Source organism: Macrobrachium rosenbergii, chromosome 51, assembly GCF_040412425.1.
Source record: "Macrobrachium rosenbergii isolate ZJJX-2024 chromosome 51, ASM4041242v1, whole genome shotgun sequence".
In the NCBI taxonomy this organism is placed as follows: Eukaryota; Metazoa; Arthropoda; class Malacostraca; order Decapoda; family Palaemonidae; genus Macrobrachium; species Macrobrachium rosenbergii.
The window spans coordinates 49406427-49427301 of NC_089791.1; the positions used below are offsets into that span (position 1 = coordinate 49406427).

The window sequence follows — 20875 nt, forward strand, 5'->3', positions numbered from 1 at the left end:
TTCTGGGATATAGCTGTATATCCTACTCCATGTGGCAATTTAGATCCATCTGTATAAACTGCATAATGTGAATTTTTTTTCTTCTATGATCTATGGTTTTTTGTCTGTGGTGTTCTGCGGTATATGAGTAACTTTTTGATAAATATTTCAACTGTGTGCAAGTCCTTACTTTATTCATGGTCCAATGGGGTGGTAACTTCACTGTCGAAGGTATTGTATATCTATGTTCAGTGACTCAAACAATCTATTAGCTCTAATTGGGAAAGGAGATGGATGATTGTTAATAAATATATCCCTTACATCAAATGGATTTTTTGTTGGTGAATCACTTGTCTTGATTCTTGATGCACTTTTCATTGTTATGAACACTATGGAGGAACAGTGGCAGTTCGCTACATCCGGTTTGTACTGAGGAGACTCGTGAGGATCTAAATGCTCCAGTGCATATTTTTAGTCTTCATGGTGAATTGGATCTAACATTTTCAGTGCCGCTTCTGGCACTGAACCATATATTTCACTTCCATAGTCAATGACTGATAACATTGTTACTTTATACAGTATGGTAAAAGTATGTCTATCAGCTCACCAATTTGTGTGTGATTGTTTTTTAACCCTTTCATATCTGCATAGTTATCATTTTTGTCACTGAGGGCACATGAGCCCCGATGTGTCTGGGAGCGCTTCGACAGTGCGAAAAATAATTATTTCGAAAAATTCAGCAAAATAGAAATTTTACATGCCAACAACGTTCATTTTGCTGTCCTTTTTTTCTAGATGTTTATATTTTATGGTGGAATATGACAGAATAAGAGTCCAGCCCTCTAAATACAAAAAAATGTGAGTTATTTCACAAAAAAAAAAAATTTTACTTATTTTCATATTTTTCAGTTCGTAACCCAAAAAATATGAATGTCAGGCTAATGAATTATTTTTATGAGAAAGCCAATAAAATTCTCTAAATATCGACATATAAAGAATGGAAAACGAATAATTCCAGCTGGTGAAAAATTGATAGAAAAAGGGCAAGAAACAGAACTCGCATCTGCCGGCGTATGGTGAACGAATTATCGCTTCTCAGAAAAAGATTTTTTGAAGAGCCCTATCTCGGTTATTTTCATAGAAATTACTGGTAAATATCATAAAATGTAGAGGAAAAGTTGAAGAATAATGTGAGAGTCAAGAAAAATGGCTTTGGTAACGGCAACATGTTTCATTTTGATGTTATAAATTGATTGAAACGAAAAAAATGTTACCACCGTTGTCAACATTATCGTTCGAGCTCAAAGCTATAACAGTTAGGACAATGGATTATTTTTTATATAACAAAATTCTCTAAATATTGATATATAAAACAATGAAAACGAATAAGTCCAGTTGGTGAAAAATTTATGAAAGGGTAAGTTTCTTCTTGCCCGGCGTATGGTGAGAATTATCACTAGAAAAGTTTTTTAAGTAATCTCGGTTATTTTCATAGAGATTACTTGGCAAATATTTCGAAAAATATCAGGAAAGATGTAGAATAAAGTTTTGTCAAGAAAATGGCTTTTTAATAACAGTTTCATTTTGACGTTATAAATTGATTGAAACTTCGTTACCATTTCAACATTATCGTTCATAGCTTTGCAAAAGTTTAACAGTTAGGCTTTAATGGATTATTTTTTTATGAGAAAGCCAACAAAATTTTAAATATTGATATAAAACAATGAAAAACGAATAAGTCCAGTTGGTGAAACAATTTATAGAAAAGAGGTAAGAAATATATTTGCCATTTTGGTGAGAATTATCGCTAGAAAAAGTTTTTTGAAGAGCCCTATCTACATTTATTTTTTCATAGAAATTACTTTGTAAATATACGAAAATGTAGAGGAAAAGATGTGAATAATGTGAGGGTCCAAGAAAAATGGCTTTGGTAATATTTTTTCATTTTGCGTTATAATTTGATTGAATTGAAAATGTTACCGTTGTCAACATTATCGTCCGGATTATAACAGTTAGGCGAATGAATAATTTTTTATGAGAAAGCCAATAAAATTCCAAATATTGACATATAAAAATGGAAAACGAATAAGTCCAGTTGGTCAAAAAAATGATAGAAAGAGGGTGAGAAACAGAGCTCTGCCTGGTACGATGGTGAGAATTATTGCTAGAAATTTTTTTTTGAAGATCTCAGTTATTTTTCATAGAAATTACTTTGTAAATATACGAAAAGTAGAGGAAAAGTTGAAGAATAAAGGGAAGTCAAGAAAAATGCCTTTGGTAACTTCAGCAACAGTTTCATTTGGCGTTATAATTGATCAAACAAAAAAAAAACCTTACATTTTCAACATTGTTCAGAGCTAGAAAAAAATATCAATTTAGCCAATGAATTACTTTTTATGAAAAGCCAAGAAAATTCTCTAAATATCACATATAAAACAATGAAAAAGTGTCAGCCCAGTTGGTGCTAATTGATAAAAAGTGGGTAAGAAACAAGAGCGCGCCGCTGTGCATACAACTGTGAAATTATCGCTGGACATTTTTTTTGAAGAGCTCTGCAGTTTTTCATAGAAATCACTTACAAAAATATACAAAAATGTAGAGGAAAGGTTGAGGAAAAAAGTGAGAGTCAAGAAAAATGGCTTTGGTAAGAGCAACAGTTTCATTTTGACGTTATAAGCTGTTGAATGAAAAAAATCCGTTGTCAACATTATCGTTCGTAGCTCAAAAGCTATAACAGTTGGGTGAATGAATTATTTTTTATGAGAAAGCCAACAAAACTTCTCTAAATATCGATATATGATAATGAAAATGAGATTCAGAGCCTGCCTAAAATCCAGAGCGTTTCTATGTGATGCACTAACAAATTTCCGCTAGTTTTACCAGGAAACTTTGAAGCATGTTGGAAACAAAAAAAACTACGCCGCTTGAATATGTAACCAGCCACACGTGTTTACCCAGCCTGTGCGTTGGTCATCTGACAGAAGTGTGGCCTGCCAGGCCTATGTAAAAATGTTCGCGATCAGCTGATGTCATTGTGAGAATTTTATACTCGCCATGGATTTGCGCATGCACAGTAGAGGAACTAAAAATTATAGAAAATAGAGGATACCAAACACAAGCTTTTCATTAATGTAATCCTACATTTTATAAAAAAATGTAAGATAAAGAGAGAAAACGGGTAGGATCAGCTGATTTCATTGTGGGAAATTTACTATGCCAGGGAATTGCGCATGCGCAGTATAGGGACTGCTTGCCTGGCGTATTGATGCCTAAGTTACACTGCTAGTCCAAGGTATGCAAGCCTATGGAAACCACCAACTGTGCGAAAATAAAAAAATTTACTACCACACGTGCGAAAAATGTCGGGTAAATTTCCATAATTCAGTCAGACAGGAAGGTAGATCCTTTACCGGGACGTAATATGCCGTCAATTGGGCAGGAAAGGGTTAATGAGACTTAGTGCCCTTTTGCAATTGGATTTTATGTAAGTTATGTAAGGGCTTCCCAATTCAGGTGTGCGTCAAATATTAATCTTAAAAATTTTGCAGTTTGGCTAATTGGTATACAGTATTATGGTTTCTGATTTTCAATTCTATTTCTTCACCTTTTTTCCAATTTATATTTTTATAAAACATGACAGTTTGAGTTTTTTCAATGGAAAATCTAAAGCCTACAGATGAGGTCCATTCATCTATTTTTATTATGGTTTTATTAATCATTCACTCTGCATGCTTTATGCATGATGCTGTATATGGCAAAATCATCCATATATAGGTTACTTTTAATTCTGACAGGCAGGATGTTACTGATATTATTAATTGCTAATGTAAACAGAGTACCACTAATGACACTCACTTGTGGAACTCCATTTTCAAGTGGAAATGTTTGGAAAACATTATCTATTCTCACCTGGGAAGTGCAATCAGTCATAAAGTTTTTAACAAACTTAGGAAGATGGCCACGTATGTTATTATTATGTAATGATTTCAATACTGCATACCTTCATGTAGTGTCGTATGACTTTTGGATGTCAAAAAAGACAGCTACTGTAATTTGCTTTCCTTCAAATCCTCTATGTATGTGGTCTTCCAAATTAGATAGTGAACCTAATGTAGATTGATTACATTGCGAACCAAACTGGGAAGGAGTTAAAATTTTACTTTCATGTATGTGCCATGTAAGCCGTGCATTTACCATTTTCTCCAACAACTTGCACAGACAACTTGTTAAAGAGATTGGTCTATACGTGTTCACATTACTAGGATCTCTTCTAAGTTTCGGTATAGGAATTATTATGGCATTTCACCATTCATCTGGCAACAAGTTTCTGAGCCATAAATGATTGTAAAATTTTAATAAGTATGATTCTGCCAAAGATGCTAGGTGGCAAATCATTTCAAAGCAAATATCATCACCTCCAGGAACAAATTTATTGCTGTTCAAGAGAGCATTTTCCAACTCTTCCACACTGAATTTCTTATTATAATATACTGTATATCTTCCTTTGTTTCAAAATTAAGTATTATAGATTCTGCTTTATTCTTTATTTTTTTTTAAATGTTTGTCCAAATTTTGGTCACTGCTTATTTTGGCAAAACTTTCACCAAGTATGTTACCAATTTCGAAGAGATCTAAATTTTTTTTTTTTTCATTATCTAATACAGCTTGTCTGGGTGGTATAACATTTGTTCCATTTATTTTGCAGAATTTTTCCCATACTTTTTGAATGGGTGTTTCGCTTGTTATTTCTGATACATAGGACCTCCAAGATATTATTTTACCTTTGATGACTTCCTTTCTAAATTTAACTGATATTTTATTATATAAAGGTTTCAATACATCTATTTCTAATAGTACAATTGTCATTTCTAATATTTTTTTTCCAAGAATGGTTTTGATTTATTTATTTTATTGAATCTTCTGTTTAGAGTATCTAACCTTCTTGCTAGAGAGTGTTTTTCTCAGATGGTAAATTCTGATATATCATCTGACCACGAGGACTGTTTTTAAAATGGGGTTTGAATGAGGAGTAGCTTTGTCTGCTGCCTTTTTAATGAAAGATACAAAGAATTTGTTTGTCTCACTGTGATTTCTCAAATAATCATATGGCGGTCTATTTCTGGTACGCAAGTTAAGAATGTCTCGATCAACTTTTTGCATGTTATAGTGTGGAGAGTATGGTTCAAAGTGAATAAAACTGTTGTATTTTACCTGTACATGACTTGCAGCAGCAACTACTTTCCATAAACTTACAATGAAGTCACAATCACAGTGGATGGGGTCACTGGCACCATAAATAGCAGGGCGCTATCGATCTAAGTTTATTTATTAGTAGTTTGACCAGCATACTGCAAATGGCATGTGAGACTCACTATGACTGACATCAAAAATAGGTCCATCTCTGTTTGTGACTTGAAGCGACGCAATGCAATGTGACGTGATGTGACTCGACTAATTCGGTGTGAACAATATCTTTCAAAGGCCCATACAAATCAGTGTTAAAACTGGGTTGGTGATTCATGTTGTGTCATAATTATCATGACTTGACATGACTCGACTTGACACGACTCCCTTGGTGTGAACAAGCCTAAGGGCTCACCAGAAGGATTGGTTTTCAAGTGAGATCTGAAAACTGGAGCAATGTCAAGTTAAAAAGGCTAGCCAATGGTGGGAAGAGACTAAAGGAAATGGGTGTAAAGTAACAAACAATGAAGCCTGCAGTTAAAAGGTTACAGCAAAAAAAAATTTAGTACCAGCTTCATGTATAAGTTTGAAGCAGATAAATTGTAGACTTAAGTGCATAGTAAGTTATTGCTGTATTTTTATAATTCAATCAAACCATACAGAATCACACTTCTACGACCTCATGAAACTTGCTCGAGATGCAATCTTAAATGAAAACTCAATATTGGAGTATGGTAAAACTTATGTAGCTGGCCAGCTATGTCGGGAAGAGACCAAAGGGAATGAATGAAAGTAAAAACCAGGAAACAATGAAGTTAGGAACAAAAATGAAACTACAAAGAACCTTCAATATGGACTTCTGTGCAACAAATTGGGCACACTGTTGAGGTTACCTGTCACTTCAAGACCAGAAGAAAAAAAAAAAAATAAGCAACTAGTTCCACAAAATGTTCGCATCAGTTTTGATATGAACAATATGTTATCAATTAAAGTTCATACTGGAACACTTTCACATCAGCTAGAATGGAGCCTTGATGATAGAGCTATTCTCTCTTGAGCTTGATGGTGCGCCATACGCTGCACTGGAACCCGGTGCTGCCTGTCATATCTCCCCTATCCTCCCAATCTCCTACCTACCCTGTCCCCACCCAGGGCAGACAAACATGTTAGCAGGAGGAGGAAGAATGTATAAGGAGGGTGAATGTGTCATGTCTCCTCTACCTAACCCCCAACCAGGGAGGACAAGCAGGTTTGCAGGAGGAGGGTGGATGTGTCATGTCTCCCTGACCCACCTGATCCCCTACCTGGGGCAGACAAACAAGATCCGGTAGGATTTTATTATTATAGATACAGGAATCCTGACAAATAATTTTACATAATGTATTGTAACTACTTACATTTCTACTCAATGCATTTCCATCACTTTCATCAGACTTATCAGTAGATCCTCTGCTACTGGAATCATTACTATCCACGTTTTCACCCAACTCTGGGAGCTCTTCAGAATTATCCCATTGCCTCTTTCCACCAGACTTCCTGAAACTATGAAGAGGCGTATCATCTGAATGACTTCTTCTCTGAAAGGAAAAAAAATATGAAAGACTTGTGAAATTGTGATTACCACCTGCAACACTGAAATAACTTTGATTTGAATGAATAGAGTCAAATATATACTAGGGAAGTTTTGAAATATACAATATCAAGCTTATATTCAAATAATCAAGGATCAAGAACCCTATGGTATTCTGACTATATAATAAAAAGCCCAGAACACCTGAATAACTCACTGAGCAATGACAGATTGCATCTCAGTCAGGTGAGTATGCTCCTTCTAACCCTTAATGAACAAACTTGCAAACTGGAACACTGAATTTATTTAAAAGATTACTTTGAAAACATCACAACTAAAATAACAGTTTTCTATATTTCAAATAAAAACACCTTCATAAAAGCTGACTTGGAAGAACTATACAGCAGAAGAGAATTGTTGAAGCCCTGCTGAAGTCATGCAAATGGCAGATAATTTTTAAGCTAGAAATATTACACGCTAAAAAACATAATACATACATGAAAAGTCATGAATCAGCTCTTAACAGTAAAATAAATACAATGAGTACACAATCATTGTTTACAGAAAGTCAGTCACCTAATAAGAATGAAATACCTTACATATCAACAACCACACCAGGTACTTAAATCTTCATGGCATAAGATAGACTTATTATTTGTAAAGAAGTTTAATCAGACACTGAGGGCTCACCAAAAGGATTGGTTTTCAAGTGAGATCTGAAAACTGGAGCAATGCTCAAGAGATGTGATCTTAAATGGAAACTCAAAATGGTATGGTAAAACTTAAGTAGCTGGCCAACTAGCCCTTAAACGCCGACTGGACGTATCATACATCGACGAAAATTGTCTGTTGGGTGCCAAGTGGACGTACCGTACGCCGACTACAAAAAATTTCAACCTTCGGTCAAATTTGACTCGACCGAAATGGTCGAAAAACACAATTGTAAGCTAAAACTCTTACATTCTAGTAATATTCAATCATTTACCTTCATTTTGCAACAAATTGAAGTCTCTATACAATATTTCGATTTATGGTGAATTTTTGAAAAACTTTTTCCTTACGTCCATTCGGTAACTCGGCCCGAAAATTTCCAGAAATTCTTTCATCATTTTGTCGTAAGTTTTTGCACTGTTTTATATTAGCCGTTACATAAACTTTTATATATGAAAATGTGCTGCAATTTCATGTAAAATACAGCAACATACAACCCATGGTTGGGCTTTTATCAGTTTGGAAATATTTTCATATAAACCCACGATAACTGCCAAAATTTCAACCTTGGTCAACTTGGACACGACGAAATGGTCAAAAAACTACAATTGTGCTAAAACTCTTACATTCTAGTAATATTATTCAATCATTTACCTTCATTTTGGCAACAAATTTGAAGTCTCTAGCACAATATTTCGATTTATGGTGAATTTAAAAAAAACTTTTTCCTTACGCCCGCATCAGAAATTCTTTCACACGTTGTCGTAATGTTTGCACCGTTTTATACTAGTAGTTACATAAAGTTTTATATATGGAAATGCAATTTCATGTAGGATACAACAGAAAATAACTCATGGTTGTAGCTTTATCAGTTTGGAAATATTTTCATATAAATCACGATAACTGCCAAAATTTCAACCTTTCGTCAACTTTAACTCGACCGAAATGGTAAAACGCAATTATAAGCTAAAACTCTACATTCTAGTAATATTCAATCATGTACCTTCATTTTACGCAACAAACTGGAAGTCTCTAGCACAATATTTCGATTTATGGTGAATTTCTGAAAAAAAAAACTTTCCAAAATCTCGATGCGGTAACTTGGCCAACATCTCAGAAATTCTTTTATCACGTTGTCGTAATGTTTGCATCGCGTTTTACATTAGTCGTTACATAAACTTTTATATATATGAAAATGTGCGCAATTTCATGTAGAATACAACAGAAAATAGCTCATGGTTGTAGCTTTTATCAGTTTTGAAATATTTTCACATAAATCACGATAACTGCAAAATTTCAACCTTGGTCAACTTTAACTCGACCAAATGGTAAAAAACGCAATTATAAGCTAAAACTCTTACATTCTAGTAATAGTCCATCATTTACCTTCATTTTGCAATAAATTGGAAGTCTCTAGCACAATATTTCGATTTATGGTGAATTTAAAAAAACATTTTCCACGTCCCATGCGGTAACTCGGCGAACATCTCAGAAATTCTTTCGTCACGTTGTCGTAATGTTTGCACCGTTTTATATTAGTCGTTACATAAACTTTTATATATGAAAATGTGCGCAATTTCATGTACAATACAACAGAAAATAACTCATGGTTGTAGCTTTTATCAGTTTTGAAATATTTTCTTATAAATCACGATAAATAGAAAAAAATTCAACTTTCGGTCAACTTTAACTCGACTGAAATGGTGAAAACTGCAATTGTAAGCTAAAACACTTACAGTCGAGTAATATTCAATTAATTAGCTTCATTTTTCAACAAACGGAAGTCTCTAGCACAATATTTCGATTTATGGTGAATTTTTTGTAAAAAACATTTTTTTACGTCCATGCGTTAAAATTCATGCATCATTTTGTGATAATATTTTCTCTGTGTTGCTTTGATTGTTTTACAATTTGTTATATCCCAAAATCATCGCAATTGAGTGTACAATACAAAGAAAAAAAAAATAACCCGTTAGCTTTAACCGTTTTGCTCTGCGCGATTTGTATAAAATTATATATGAAAATTTATTTTTGCTGTCATATATTTCAATATTTATATATGATAATGATATTTTTTCATTTCTGATGGTTGCATACTAAACTTCAGGCAATGACAAAAAAGGAGCCAAAATGAACTCTTAATCTTAAAAACTAAAGCGTGCTGTGATTTTTTTAAAAAACTTTTTTTCCGCTTGTAGCTAACTCCCGAACGCCCACCGGCATACGGAGACGTTTTTGTAAATAGAGGCTCGGCGTTTAAGGGCTAGGCAGGAAGAGACCAAAGGGAATAGATGAAAGTAAAACACAGGAATCAATGAACTTAGGAACCAAAATGAAAGTACATAGAACCTTCAATATGGACTTCTGTGCAACAAGTTGGGGACATTGTTGAGATTACCTGTCACTTTAAGACCAGAAGAAAAATATATAAGCAGCAACTAGTTCCACAAATTGTTCACATCAGTTTTGATATGAACAATATGTTATCAATTAAAGTTCATACTGGAACACTTTCACATCAACTAGAATGGAGCCTTGATGCTAGAGCTATTCTCTCTTGAGCTTGATGGTGCGCCAAACACTGCGCTGGAACCCAATCTCCTACCTAACCTGTCCCCACCCAGGGCAGACAAACATGTTTGCAGGAGGGTGAATGTATGAGGAAGGTGAATGTGTCATGTCTCCTCTCCCTAACCCCCCAACCAGGGTGGACACACAGGTTTGCAGGAGGAGGGTGGATGTGTCATGTCTCCTTTACCCACCTGATTACCTACCCGGGGCAGACAAACAAGATCCAACCGGATTTTATTATTACAGATACATGAATCTTGACAAATAACTAAAGTGGTTGTATTTGAAAATTTACTATAACCATCTAAATTCTCCATTCCAAGGTGCTTATAAATACTGTAATACAGTAGTGCTATTTTACATAATGTATTGTAACTACTTACATTTCTACTCAATGAATTTCCATCACTTTCACCAGACTTATCAGTAGACCCTCTGCTGTTGGAATCATTACTATCCACGTTTTCACCCAACTCTGGGAGCTCTTTAGAATAATCACATTGCCTCTTTCCACTGGACTTCCTGCAACTACGTAGAGGCACATCATCTGAATGACTTCTTCTCTGAAAGGACAAAAAATGCAAGGATTGTGAAACTGTGATTACAACCTGCAACACTGAAATAACTTTGATTTGAATAAATTGAGTCAAATAAATACTAGGGAAGTTTTGAAATATACAGTATCAAGTTATATATTCAAATAATCAAGGATCAAGAACCCTGTGGTATCCTGACCATATAATAAAAAGCCCAGAACACCTGAACAACTCACTGAGCAATGATAGACTGCATCTCAGTCAGGTGAGTATGCTCCTTCTAACCCTTAATGAACAAACTTGCAAATTGGAATACTGAATTTGTTTAAAAGATTACATTGAAAACATCACCGTTAAAATAACAGATTTCTACATTTCAAATAAAAATAAGAATTGTTGAAGCCCTGCTGAAGTCATGCAAATGGCATATAATTTTTAAGCTAGAAATATTGCACGCTAAAAAACATAATAAAACATAAGATGTAAGAAATCAGCTCTTAACAGTAAAATAAATACAATGAGTAAACAATCATTGTTTACAGAAAGTCAGTCACATAATAAGAATGAAATACCATACATATCAACAACCACACCATATACTTAAATCTTCATGGTACTGTATATGATAGACTTATTTTTTGTAAAGACTAACCAGACACTGAGGGCTCACCAAAAGCTCACCAAAAGGATTGGTTTTCAAGTGAGATCTGAAAACTGGAGCAATGCTACAGAGATGCGGTCTTCAATGGAAACTCAAAATGGTATGGTAAAACTTAAGTAGCTGGCCAGCTAGGCAGGAAGAGACCAAAGGGAATGAATGAAAGTAAAACACAGGAAACAATGAACTTAGGAACCAAAATGAAACTGCAAAGAACCTTCAATATGGACTTCAGTGCAACAAGTTGGGGACATTGTTGAGATTACCTGTCACTTTAAGACCAGAAGAAAAATATATACTAAATAACTGGTCCCACACAAATTCACATGTTTAAATACAAATAATGTTATCTGTTAAAGTTTATACTGGGACACTCACCTCAACTAGAATGGAGCCTTGGTACTAGAGCTATTCTCTCTAAAATTATTGTTCAGTACATGAATCCTGACAAATAACTTATGTATTTGTATTCGAAAATTGACTACAAACATCAGAAATCTAACTTCAGTAATACAGTACAGTATTATTATTTTACATAATGGAATGAAACTACTTACATTTCTACTCAATGTGTTTCCGTCACTTTCATCAGACTTATCAGTAGACCCTCTGCTGTTGGAATCATTACTATCCCTGTTTTCACCCAACAATGGAAGCTCTTCAAAACTATCACGTTGCCTCTTTCCACTGGAATTCCTTAAACTACGAACAGGCACATCATCTGAATGACTTTTGCCCTGAAAAGACAAAATATGCTAGTACATTTAACCCCCATATTCGCAAAGGATGCGTACCACTCCCCCCCCCACCACAGCGAATAGCTAAAATCCATGAATACTTAGAACCCTTCTAAAAACACTTAGAACTGCCTATTTTGATTGTTCAAACACAAAAAAAAAAAACACCTAAAAATGCTTATACAGGTATTACCCTACTTACGATGGTGTTAGATTCCAAAAGCCCCAACGTTTGATGGAAAAAAACCTATCTCGAATATAGCCTAGCTATATTCGAGCCTACACTATAAAGTATACTCTATACATACAAGGTATAGTAATTATTAATACCACCCAATTCTGGAGGTTCATGCAGTGACTTCTGATAATTCAATACAAAGAGAAATTGAATAACAAACAAGAATTAGCTTAGCCTACACTATGGTATATCATATACATATAGGTAGCCCAGTCTATATTATACTGTACTCTATATTCACATAATATCATATTATACAAACATCAACATAACGAATATGCATCTTTCCCATGGATCTTTTAAAATGTTATGCTTTAATTCACTGTATCCAATAATATTGTATATATATTGCTTTTGTATTATAAATTGCGATAATAGCAATCAATGTTTCGGTTCGGAAATCGATTACCCGGTAAGTTTATTTCGCTGTGTTTAACTCAGTTCAGAGCGCTTTTCTTGCTTCTAGTTATACAAAGTGTTTTTAAGTAGAAATATAACTTAAATACGTCTCGCTGTGAAAATAATTTAGCTATTTTTTTCGTTAATAGATGACGTTGGCTGTTTGGGGGCATGTTTGTGAGAAAAAAAAAATAAATAAAAATTCCGTTCACTATTTTCACTTGATTTCATTATAATACGAGCTTTACATAATTGTTGTTTATCAGCATAAAAATAGCAGTAATATGTGTTCTTTCATGCCTAGTAGTTTTGATTAAAATACTTTCCCTCCAATTTTAATTACGGTCGAGTTCCATCCATGTTGCCGATGCACGATAATTTATGGACATTAACAGCTTGAACATTGTTTTCTCAGCTTCAGTTACAACTTGCAGCTTAAATTTAGCAGTACATCTCCTTGCCGATCTTTTATCCATACCGAATAAGGGTATAATGTAAAAATATATCAGTCCTATTCTACTTAACTCCATTTGTACTATAACTGCTGCAACTGTTAATTACTGTACGATGGTTGAAATACAAGCAAAAGGCTGTTGTTATCCGATTCGGTTATAAGCAAAACAACAGTTTCTCGTTTGGTTGTTTATGGCTGTACATATTTACGCAAGAGTATAATGTTACTAACAATATTTTTGTCATTCTCTTTTACCTTTTTAACTAGAAGATGGGATAAAGAGATGAAGGAAAAGAAGGTGGTCTATTGTAATTTATTCTCTCTCGCTGCCTGATTGTACACTGCTGCCTGCGCCCATGGGAAATTTAAAAATACTTTCTAAATATTGTCGTATGGGTATTAATTGCTTACCAATCGAATTATTGTAACTTGAGCACTGCCTGGGCACCTGAGTATTTTAATAGTTTTATCAAAAAAGTGCATTTAGTCATGAAAATGACATGAAAAGACAGTAATTGGTGAATATTTCTCAGTGAAAAATACCGCAAATGGGCAAATTTTCAGCGAATAATGCGTATATATGTTCCATAGAGAAATCCGTGAATAGGTGAGTCCGCAAATCATGAGACCGCGAATACACGGGCTTTACTGTATTGTGAAATTTTGACTACAAACCGCATCACTGGAAGATCTTAACTGTGCATGTATCTAAAAATTAAAAGAGAAGTTTGAATTCAATCAGTATCAAGCTTATATTTAAATATTCAAAGATCATAACACTTGAGGTATTTTTCAAGGATCAAGAAACTAATGTTATTTCTGAGTTCAGCCCCATGTCAGCCGGTGAAATTCCATACTAACACGAATTTCTAGGTAAAATATTGCTAAGTATACCAGAGAAAAAAGGCTTTCAGGAATGCTGTAGTTACTACCCCCAGATCGAGCGTCTTCCATAATGGAGACGTCGGTATAACCAAGGGTGAGTGAAAGAATCACAACCACAGAGCCACACTCGATAGACATTCCCATGTCAAAATCCCCGGGAAGAGTAGTGAGCGTTCCAGCCCCTACACTCACCCGCCCGCCAAGCCGGCGACTCCAGCGCCACCTCTACTCATTCCATTTTCTAGCACGTGATTTTTCCACACCAGGATTTTGTGCTTGTGTTTTTAGCTGTTTTGCCTTTTTTGCCAGCATGTCTTCAAGCAGCTTTTCTGTCACCAAGTTAAGTACCATCTTATTGTGGGGTTTTATGATAAGTTTGGCTGGGTCAGTCCATATTTTCATATCATATGTGATTGTTGTTATGATGCCGTGGCGTCCCTAGCCAACCATGTCCAATCATGTAGATTTGCCCAACCAGCTTGTTCTGTTTGGGATTTCTCCTTGTCGTTATATTACTTATCATTATCCCCCTGGGTTTCATCCTGGTGGTGTTTCCTGGGCGGGTTGTATCGGGTGTTTCTTTAAATTATTTTACTGATCCATGTCGGGTTTCCTTTATTAGGGTTCCCGTCATTTCCCCCTTAGGTTCTTCCACCGGGATGTGTTCCCTTGACAGTTTTAGCTTCTATATCATTATAGTGTGTCGTGCTGGTGCTATCAGTGTTTTGTTTACACGCAGGGGAGCGTCAGCTTCGATTTTATTGTTTATCCTGTCGCTCCTCTCGGTTAGGCTATGCGCCTTGCACGAGCACAAGTAATTCCTGGTTTATGTATATTTAGTGATGGTGATTTATCTGGTAATTTTTGTTGTGTGGGGCTCCAGCCTGTCTATGTTTATGTTAGGCTCATATTTTACTTCCCTTGGCCTCCCGCTCTCCTCAGTAGGTTAGGTGTGGGGAGGGGATCCCCAGGTTGAGGAGTTTCTGTTGCTGTTCCTTCCACGGGCCGTTGTTTGGGTGGTAGAGTGAGACCCCATTGTCCTCCCCTTCTCCACGGAGGGGTAGAGTTTCTGTGGGTGTCTCCCTCTATGCTGTTATGGCATCCCCCTTTTTCTTCAGCTCTGGTTGGTTTTCAGCACCCAATTTCTCTCCCTGTTTTTTCCTCCCCCTTCCTTGTCCCTCCTGTTAGCTTAGGCTATGCCTAGGTGCGGTGCTGACCTGGCTATGACTAGGTGTGAGTCGGGCGTGTTGAGGCCTTGGTCGCTATCCCCTTCCTCCTCTTATTCGGGGTAGGCTATGTCCTTCCACGGCTGGTGATAATTACTTGGCGTGGTGCGTGACTGCAGTCGAGCTGACGGGTGAAGTGTCTTCCCAGTCTCCTGTTTTCACTTGCCCTAGCCTACTCCCCATCCCTGCCCCCACCAACCCTTCCTCCCCTCCCACCCCAGGCCAGCTCTTGCCTCTTCTCGTCGCGGGTGACGTCAGCTGGCGTTTTCTCCGAGTTTGGGGCTTTCCCTGGTGGAGGATTCGCTCCCTCCAGGGCAAGTCCCGGTGGCTCTGCGCTGGTTCAATGTTTCGTTAACCTGCTCTCCTAGGATTGAGCGGGTTTCGAACATTTTTGAGTCTTTGTTCTCAACCTCTTTCCGCGTTCGCTTGCATTTGAGATTACCTTAGTTGGGTTGATTGGCGCCTACTCCGGCCCTTGTGGCCTCGTGATGTTGGTAGCCTCACCCTCCTACTGTTCTCTAGCGGTGGTGGTTTGGAATCTCCGGTGGGGGTGTTTCCGGACTCCGGAATGTATGATTCATTGTCATGTTACCAGTTCCGTTACCATCTCTTGTATTCTACATGCATATCCACTGGCGGAGCAAGCTACTCACTCCGCCGTTAGACATTATGTTATTTTATTTTTGGGGTCCGGTGTCCTGCCCTGGGGTTCCGCCGTTTTTATTGCCGGCATCCCTTGTGGTGGGGCCCTGTTGACTCAGCTCTCTCGTTCCACCGGAGTATTCCGGTGGTCGGAGAACAGCTTGCTTACCGCTCTATTTAATTTATTGTTTGGTAGGTCCGTCTCTGACGGGGTTTTTCTTCCGCCGGAGTCCTCCGGTAGTAGGTTGAAATACCGGGCCTGCCTAGTTTAAGTTTCTTAGGTGGTAGGTTCATGTACTTTTCACACTTACAGACTGTGCGTTGAGGAGCCAGGATGCACCGCCACCTCCCATCAACCCTACGGGCATGTGGTGTGGGACCCACCCTGGTTGTGGTCCGGCTGGATGATCTCATCGTTTGGCATCCTGATGGCTGTGAGGTTTGCTTCGCTTTGCAGTAGCATCCAGGGCAAGTCGATAGCTATTGCCTTTCGTTCCTCACGTTTCTTCAGTCTAATAGGTGCTCATATTGTAATCATGTCTTTTATGTTACAGTATGTTAGTCCTGATTGCCTGCTCTCTTTCAGGCTGACGAGTCCTCTAAGAAAGAGGCCCTTGAATCTCTCCGCGCCTGGGTGGCTGGGTTCGGAAGGAACGTGCCGTCGGGGAAACCTTACGTCCTCGATGCGAGCCTAAGAGACCTGCTCTACCCCGGCGCCCGGGTTGCTGCTGCTGTTCCGGCGGAGTTGGCCACCCCTATCATCCAGCAGATCCGGGACGCGACCCAGCCACCCCAAGAAGACCCCTTGTACGCGGAGGTTTCGGAGGACGTCGCCGCCTTAGACTTGGACCTGGAGCCAATGAATACGGAGCCGGACCAAGAGGTAGGTAGAGAGGTGAGTGAGGTTGCGGGGGCGGGCGCCCTTTTTGATTCCCCATCATCCTCTGTTCTACCTTTACAGGGTTTGGTAAGTCTTCCATCTTGGGTGACAGGGCTCCATCTGCTGTCCCTGATTGAAGCTGAAGACTTCGTGGAAGCGAAGGGCTTCAAGTCCTCGTCTTCCAAAGCATCTCCTTCCCCCCGTCGAAGGCTAAGGTTTCTGTACCTGTAGCCTCCGAGAACAAACCAGGAACCTCGGGCAAAAGGCGCGGTAAGAGGAGCCCTCCTCGCCAGCCTGCCTTTGACCCTGAGGTTGCTAGTCGTTGCTCGAGTGATTCTCAGCGGAGGTTGAGTCGGGCTTTCCAAGATCACGGAAAAGCTTCACAGCCACGATACTCTACTGGCGGGTATGGCTCGCTCAGCAGGGCCGATCCACAGTATGAGATCCCAGATACGGCTGACCTCCCTCCCTTGATGTAGGGAACCATGTGGCGTTTTGCTCTTCGTGCCGACACACCTGACTATTGAGGGTCTTGGGCACGAGGCGTCTGGAGGAGTTGGAGTTCTTCCTCCTGATCTCCTGCCCCCTTACCCAGGCTTCGTTAGGCTGACGGAGGAAGCCTGGAGTACACGCTCAGACAAGGTCCCTAGGGAGACAGTGATCTTTCCGAGGGACCAGGCGCATCTACTCTCCTCCTCACTCTTACGGAGTGGCAGGCAGAGAATACCAAACTGACTCCTTTCAGGGCAACTACACCATGTTTTCATTGGGTGATAAGTTGCCCACTCCCTGCCTTAACAAAGTCGCTCTGGTTACGGCTCGGGCTTGCTTTGATGGCAATCCCTTGCCTCAGTTGAGGAGACAGACTCCACATCCCTGGTATTCCCAGGGGTGAGGGGTTTGGAAAGACGCCCGTCCACTTTTACTGTGGGTAAATTGGGCGCTCACTGCTGCGTCTTCACAATTTAGTGAACAGCTTCCCAAAAATCCCAGAAGCTTTGCTAAAGGCGGAGTTTGAGGCTCGGTCTCGGTTGGGCCGGTCCTTGAACTCCCTCTGCTTGACAGAAGCGACTGCCGTCTCCTGCGCAGAGGGCACTTCTTCCAGGTTCTGGCTAAATCCTGTTAGCAGGGTTTCAGTCGGACCTGTATGATTTTATGGTGTGAAGCTAGGTGTCAGAAGTTCATTTTGCTGATGCCACCATTTCGTCCACGAGCCTAACAAGCTCATGAAGAGTTCTGTCTGGGGGCGAATCTCTTCCCAGATGACGGCAGCAGCCAGTGTTCTGAGCGAGGCTACCAGAGCCAATCAAAGCCTTCGCTCTCGTTGGGGTATCTCCGCCTACAAGCGGAAAACCCCGAATCTGGCAGCTCCCAGACCAAGTCTGGTAAACGTTTCAGAGGCGTCACAAAGACCTCATCACCAGGCGGTCGTCCTGGCTGTCCCGGTCTCGGTGGTGGCCCAGCCCTCCACCTCCAAGGCTCAACCCCAACAATATGTGCTGGTCCAACCAGCCCAATCCCTGCTGCACCCTCGTCGTCTCCTCTCCGGCGCACAACCCCACCTATGAGGGCCGTGGGTTCTTTCACGGCCTTAATAGAGCACAAGGGGGAAGAGGTCGAGCCCCATACAGAGGCAAACCTGGCTCTGCCCCAAGGGGAAAACCTGGGCGTGGTAGAGGGAAGCAAACCCGCTTCCTCCCACTGAGACCAGTCAGGTAGGTGGTCGCCTTTACTGGTTCAGAGACCAGTGGTCCTTCAGTCCTTGGGCACACAGCATTGTGTCCAAGGGTCTGGGTTGAGCTGGATCAAGGATCCCCTCCCCTGATCAGGTTTTACCAACCCCTCCAGAGCCCTACAGGACTATGTGGGACGGAACTGCCCAACAAGCGAGCAATAAAGAAAGTAAGGCACCTCAAATTTCAGGGCAGGTTGTTCACTGTCCCAAAGAAAGATTCGGTCAGCAAAGAGTGATTCTGGATCTGTCGGCGTCTAAATCTTTATATAAAATGCGACAAGTTTTGCATGCTTACGGTGGGCTCAGTCTGGCGGACTTTACTTCCGCGTGGAGCCATCACCACCTCTATTGATCTTTCAGGCGCTTACTATCACGTCCCGGTTGCGGGAACTTCTCTCCTTCCTGGGTTTCAGACTCGGAAAGCAAGCCTACTCCTTCAGGGTCATGCCTTTCGGTCTCAATATAGCCCCAGGATATTTACAAAGCTGGCGGAAACAGTAGTTCAGCAGCTCCGGTCCCGAGGGATCTCCCTAGCAGGGTACCTGGACGATTGGATAATCTGGGCTCCGACAGTTCAAGAGTGCTGGAAGGCTACGGCCATAGTCATCAAGTTCCTGGAGTCGTCAGGCTTTCAGCTGAACAGGGAGAAGTCCCGCTTGACTCCGAGTCCCGGTTTCAGTGGCTGAGCCTCAGTGGGACCTGTCTCGTTGCAGGCTATCCCTCCCGCCGTCCAAACAGAAGGAGATAGCCTCCGTTACCAGGAAATTTTGAAGGACAAAGCAGCATCCCGCCGGTCCCAGAGAGAATCCTCAGCTCCTTCACCTTGCCTCAGTGATGGACCTGCTCTTAAAAGCGAAGTTAAAAGACATAAACAGAGTGTGGCAGAGACGAGCCAATGTCAGGTTCAGAGACAGGATCTCTTCCATCCCACGAATCTTGAAGGCGAGACTATGGCCTTGGTCCACAGTCAGCGGCCTGTCAAAGTCAGTCCCGCTTCAATTCCCTCCTCCGGCGCTGGTAATTCACACAGACGCTTCATTAAGCGGCTGGGGAGGGTATTCGCCAAAACAAAAAGTACAAGGAACATGGTCTACAATGTTTTAACAGTTCCATAAAAACACCTTGGAAGCTATGGCGGTATTTCTAACTCTAAAGAAAATCTGGTCCCCCAGCCGGATTCACATCAGGCTGGTGTTGGACAGCGCCGTGGTGGTTCATTGCTTCAACAGGGGCGGCTCCAAATCAGGTCGCGTAAACCAGGTGATGGTAGCTATCTTCTCCCTGGCGAACAAGCATGGCTGGCATCTGTCAGCCACCCACCTAGCGGGAGTGCGGAATGTGGTGGCGGATTCCCTGTCCAGGACTACTCCGTTGGAGACGGAGTGGTCTCTGGATGGAGAGTCATTCAATTGGATTTGCCGATGGGTTCCGGGACTCCAAGCGGATCTGTTCGCGACGGAGAGCAACTACAAGCTTCCCTGTTATGTGGCTCCGAACCTGGACCCTCAGGCTTATGCCACGGACGCGATGACCATAGACTGGAACAATTGGGAGAGGATCTACTTATTTCCCCCAATAAACATGTTATTGAAGGTACTACACAAACTCAGGTCATTCAATGGCCAACTGGCTCTGATAGCCCCCTATTGGCCGAAGAGCAACTGGTTCCCTCTGCTTCAGGAGCTCAAATTGCGGTGTCATCAGGTTCCCAATCCCAGATTGACCCAAGTAGTACAAACCAAGACTGTGTCAGCTTCCTTAAGAATTCAGAATGCCCTAGTTTTATGGACTTTGTAAAGTTCGCTGCTCAAAAGGGAGCAAACATTGACCCTGTTAACACTCTGTTTTTAGAATCGGATAAGAGAGAGTCTACTCTCCAGACAATATGATTCAGCAGTCAAGAAATTAGCATCCTTTTGAAGGCATCTGAAGCTCAAACTATGACTACTAACCTAAGCGGTTACTTTCTTTTAGATCATTGTTTGAAAAAGGCCTTCTCGGCCACTATTACTACAGCTAAATCAGCCTTGAAGAAGGTATTTTTGTATGGTTTAAAATTGACCTTACAGATTCATACTTTTCATCTATCCCTAGAGCATGTGCTCGTTTGAGACCCGTAACACGCCCACATTCTGTTACGTGGTTCCTCAATGATGTTCTTAAGTTGGCATCTGATATTGACAACTCACATTGCTCTTACATGGATCTGTTAAGGAAAACCTTATTTCTGATTAGCTTGGCTTCAGGTGCCAGAATTTCAGAGCTGTCGGCTCTCGCTAGGGATGGTGATTATGTTAATTTCCTCCCGTCCGAGAAGTCCTCCTTTCCCTGATCATAGATTTTTAGCTAAAAATGAAGACCCTCAGGACAGGTGGTCCCTTTGGAAGGTGGTGCCTCTTCCACAGGACCAGTCCTTATGCCCAGTCTATACCTTAAAGTCTTACCTGCTAAGAACTCCACAGTGTAAGTC

General features: G+C 40.0%; 1 protein-coding gene across 7 annotated transcripts in view; it reads right to left on the reverse strand.

The window, feature by feature from the left end:
• LOC136833386 (DNA (cytosine-5)-methyltransferase 3A-like) overlaps window positions 1-20875 on the reverse strand; it is a 332296-nt gene that overhangs the window by 189799 nt on the left and 121622 nt on the right. For 6 of the 7 annotated variants that reach the window (XR_010851452.1, XM_067095457.1, XM_067095458.1 and 3 more), the window contains 3 exons: window positions 11767-11946; window positions 10399-10578; window positions 6561-6740 (listed from right to left, as the gene is read on the reverse strand). Coding sequence is in view for 6 of the 7 variants with exons in the window: in XM_067095457.1 (XP_066951558.1) it covers window positions 6561-6740; window positions 10399-10578; window positions 11767-11946 (540 nt within the window). In the remaining variant the exon portion in view is untranslated. The remainder of the gene's footprint in view (window positions 1-6560; window positions 6741-10398; window positions 10579-11766; window positions 11947-20875) is intronic. The other variant, XM_067095455.1, reaches the window with a different exon arrangement.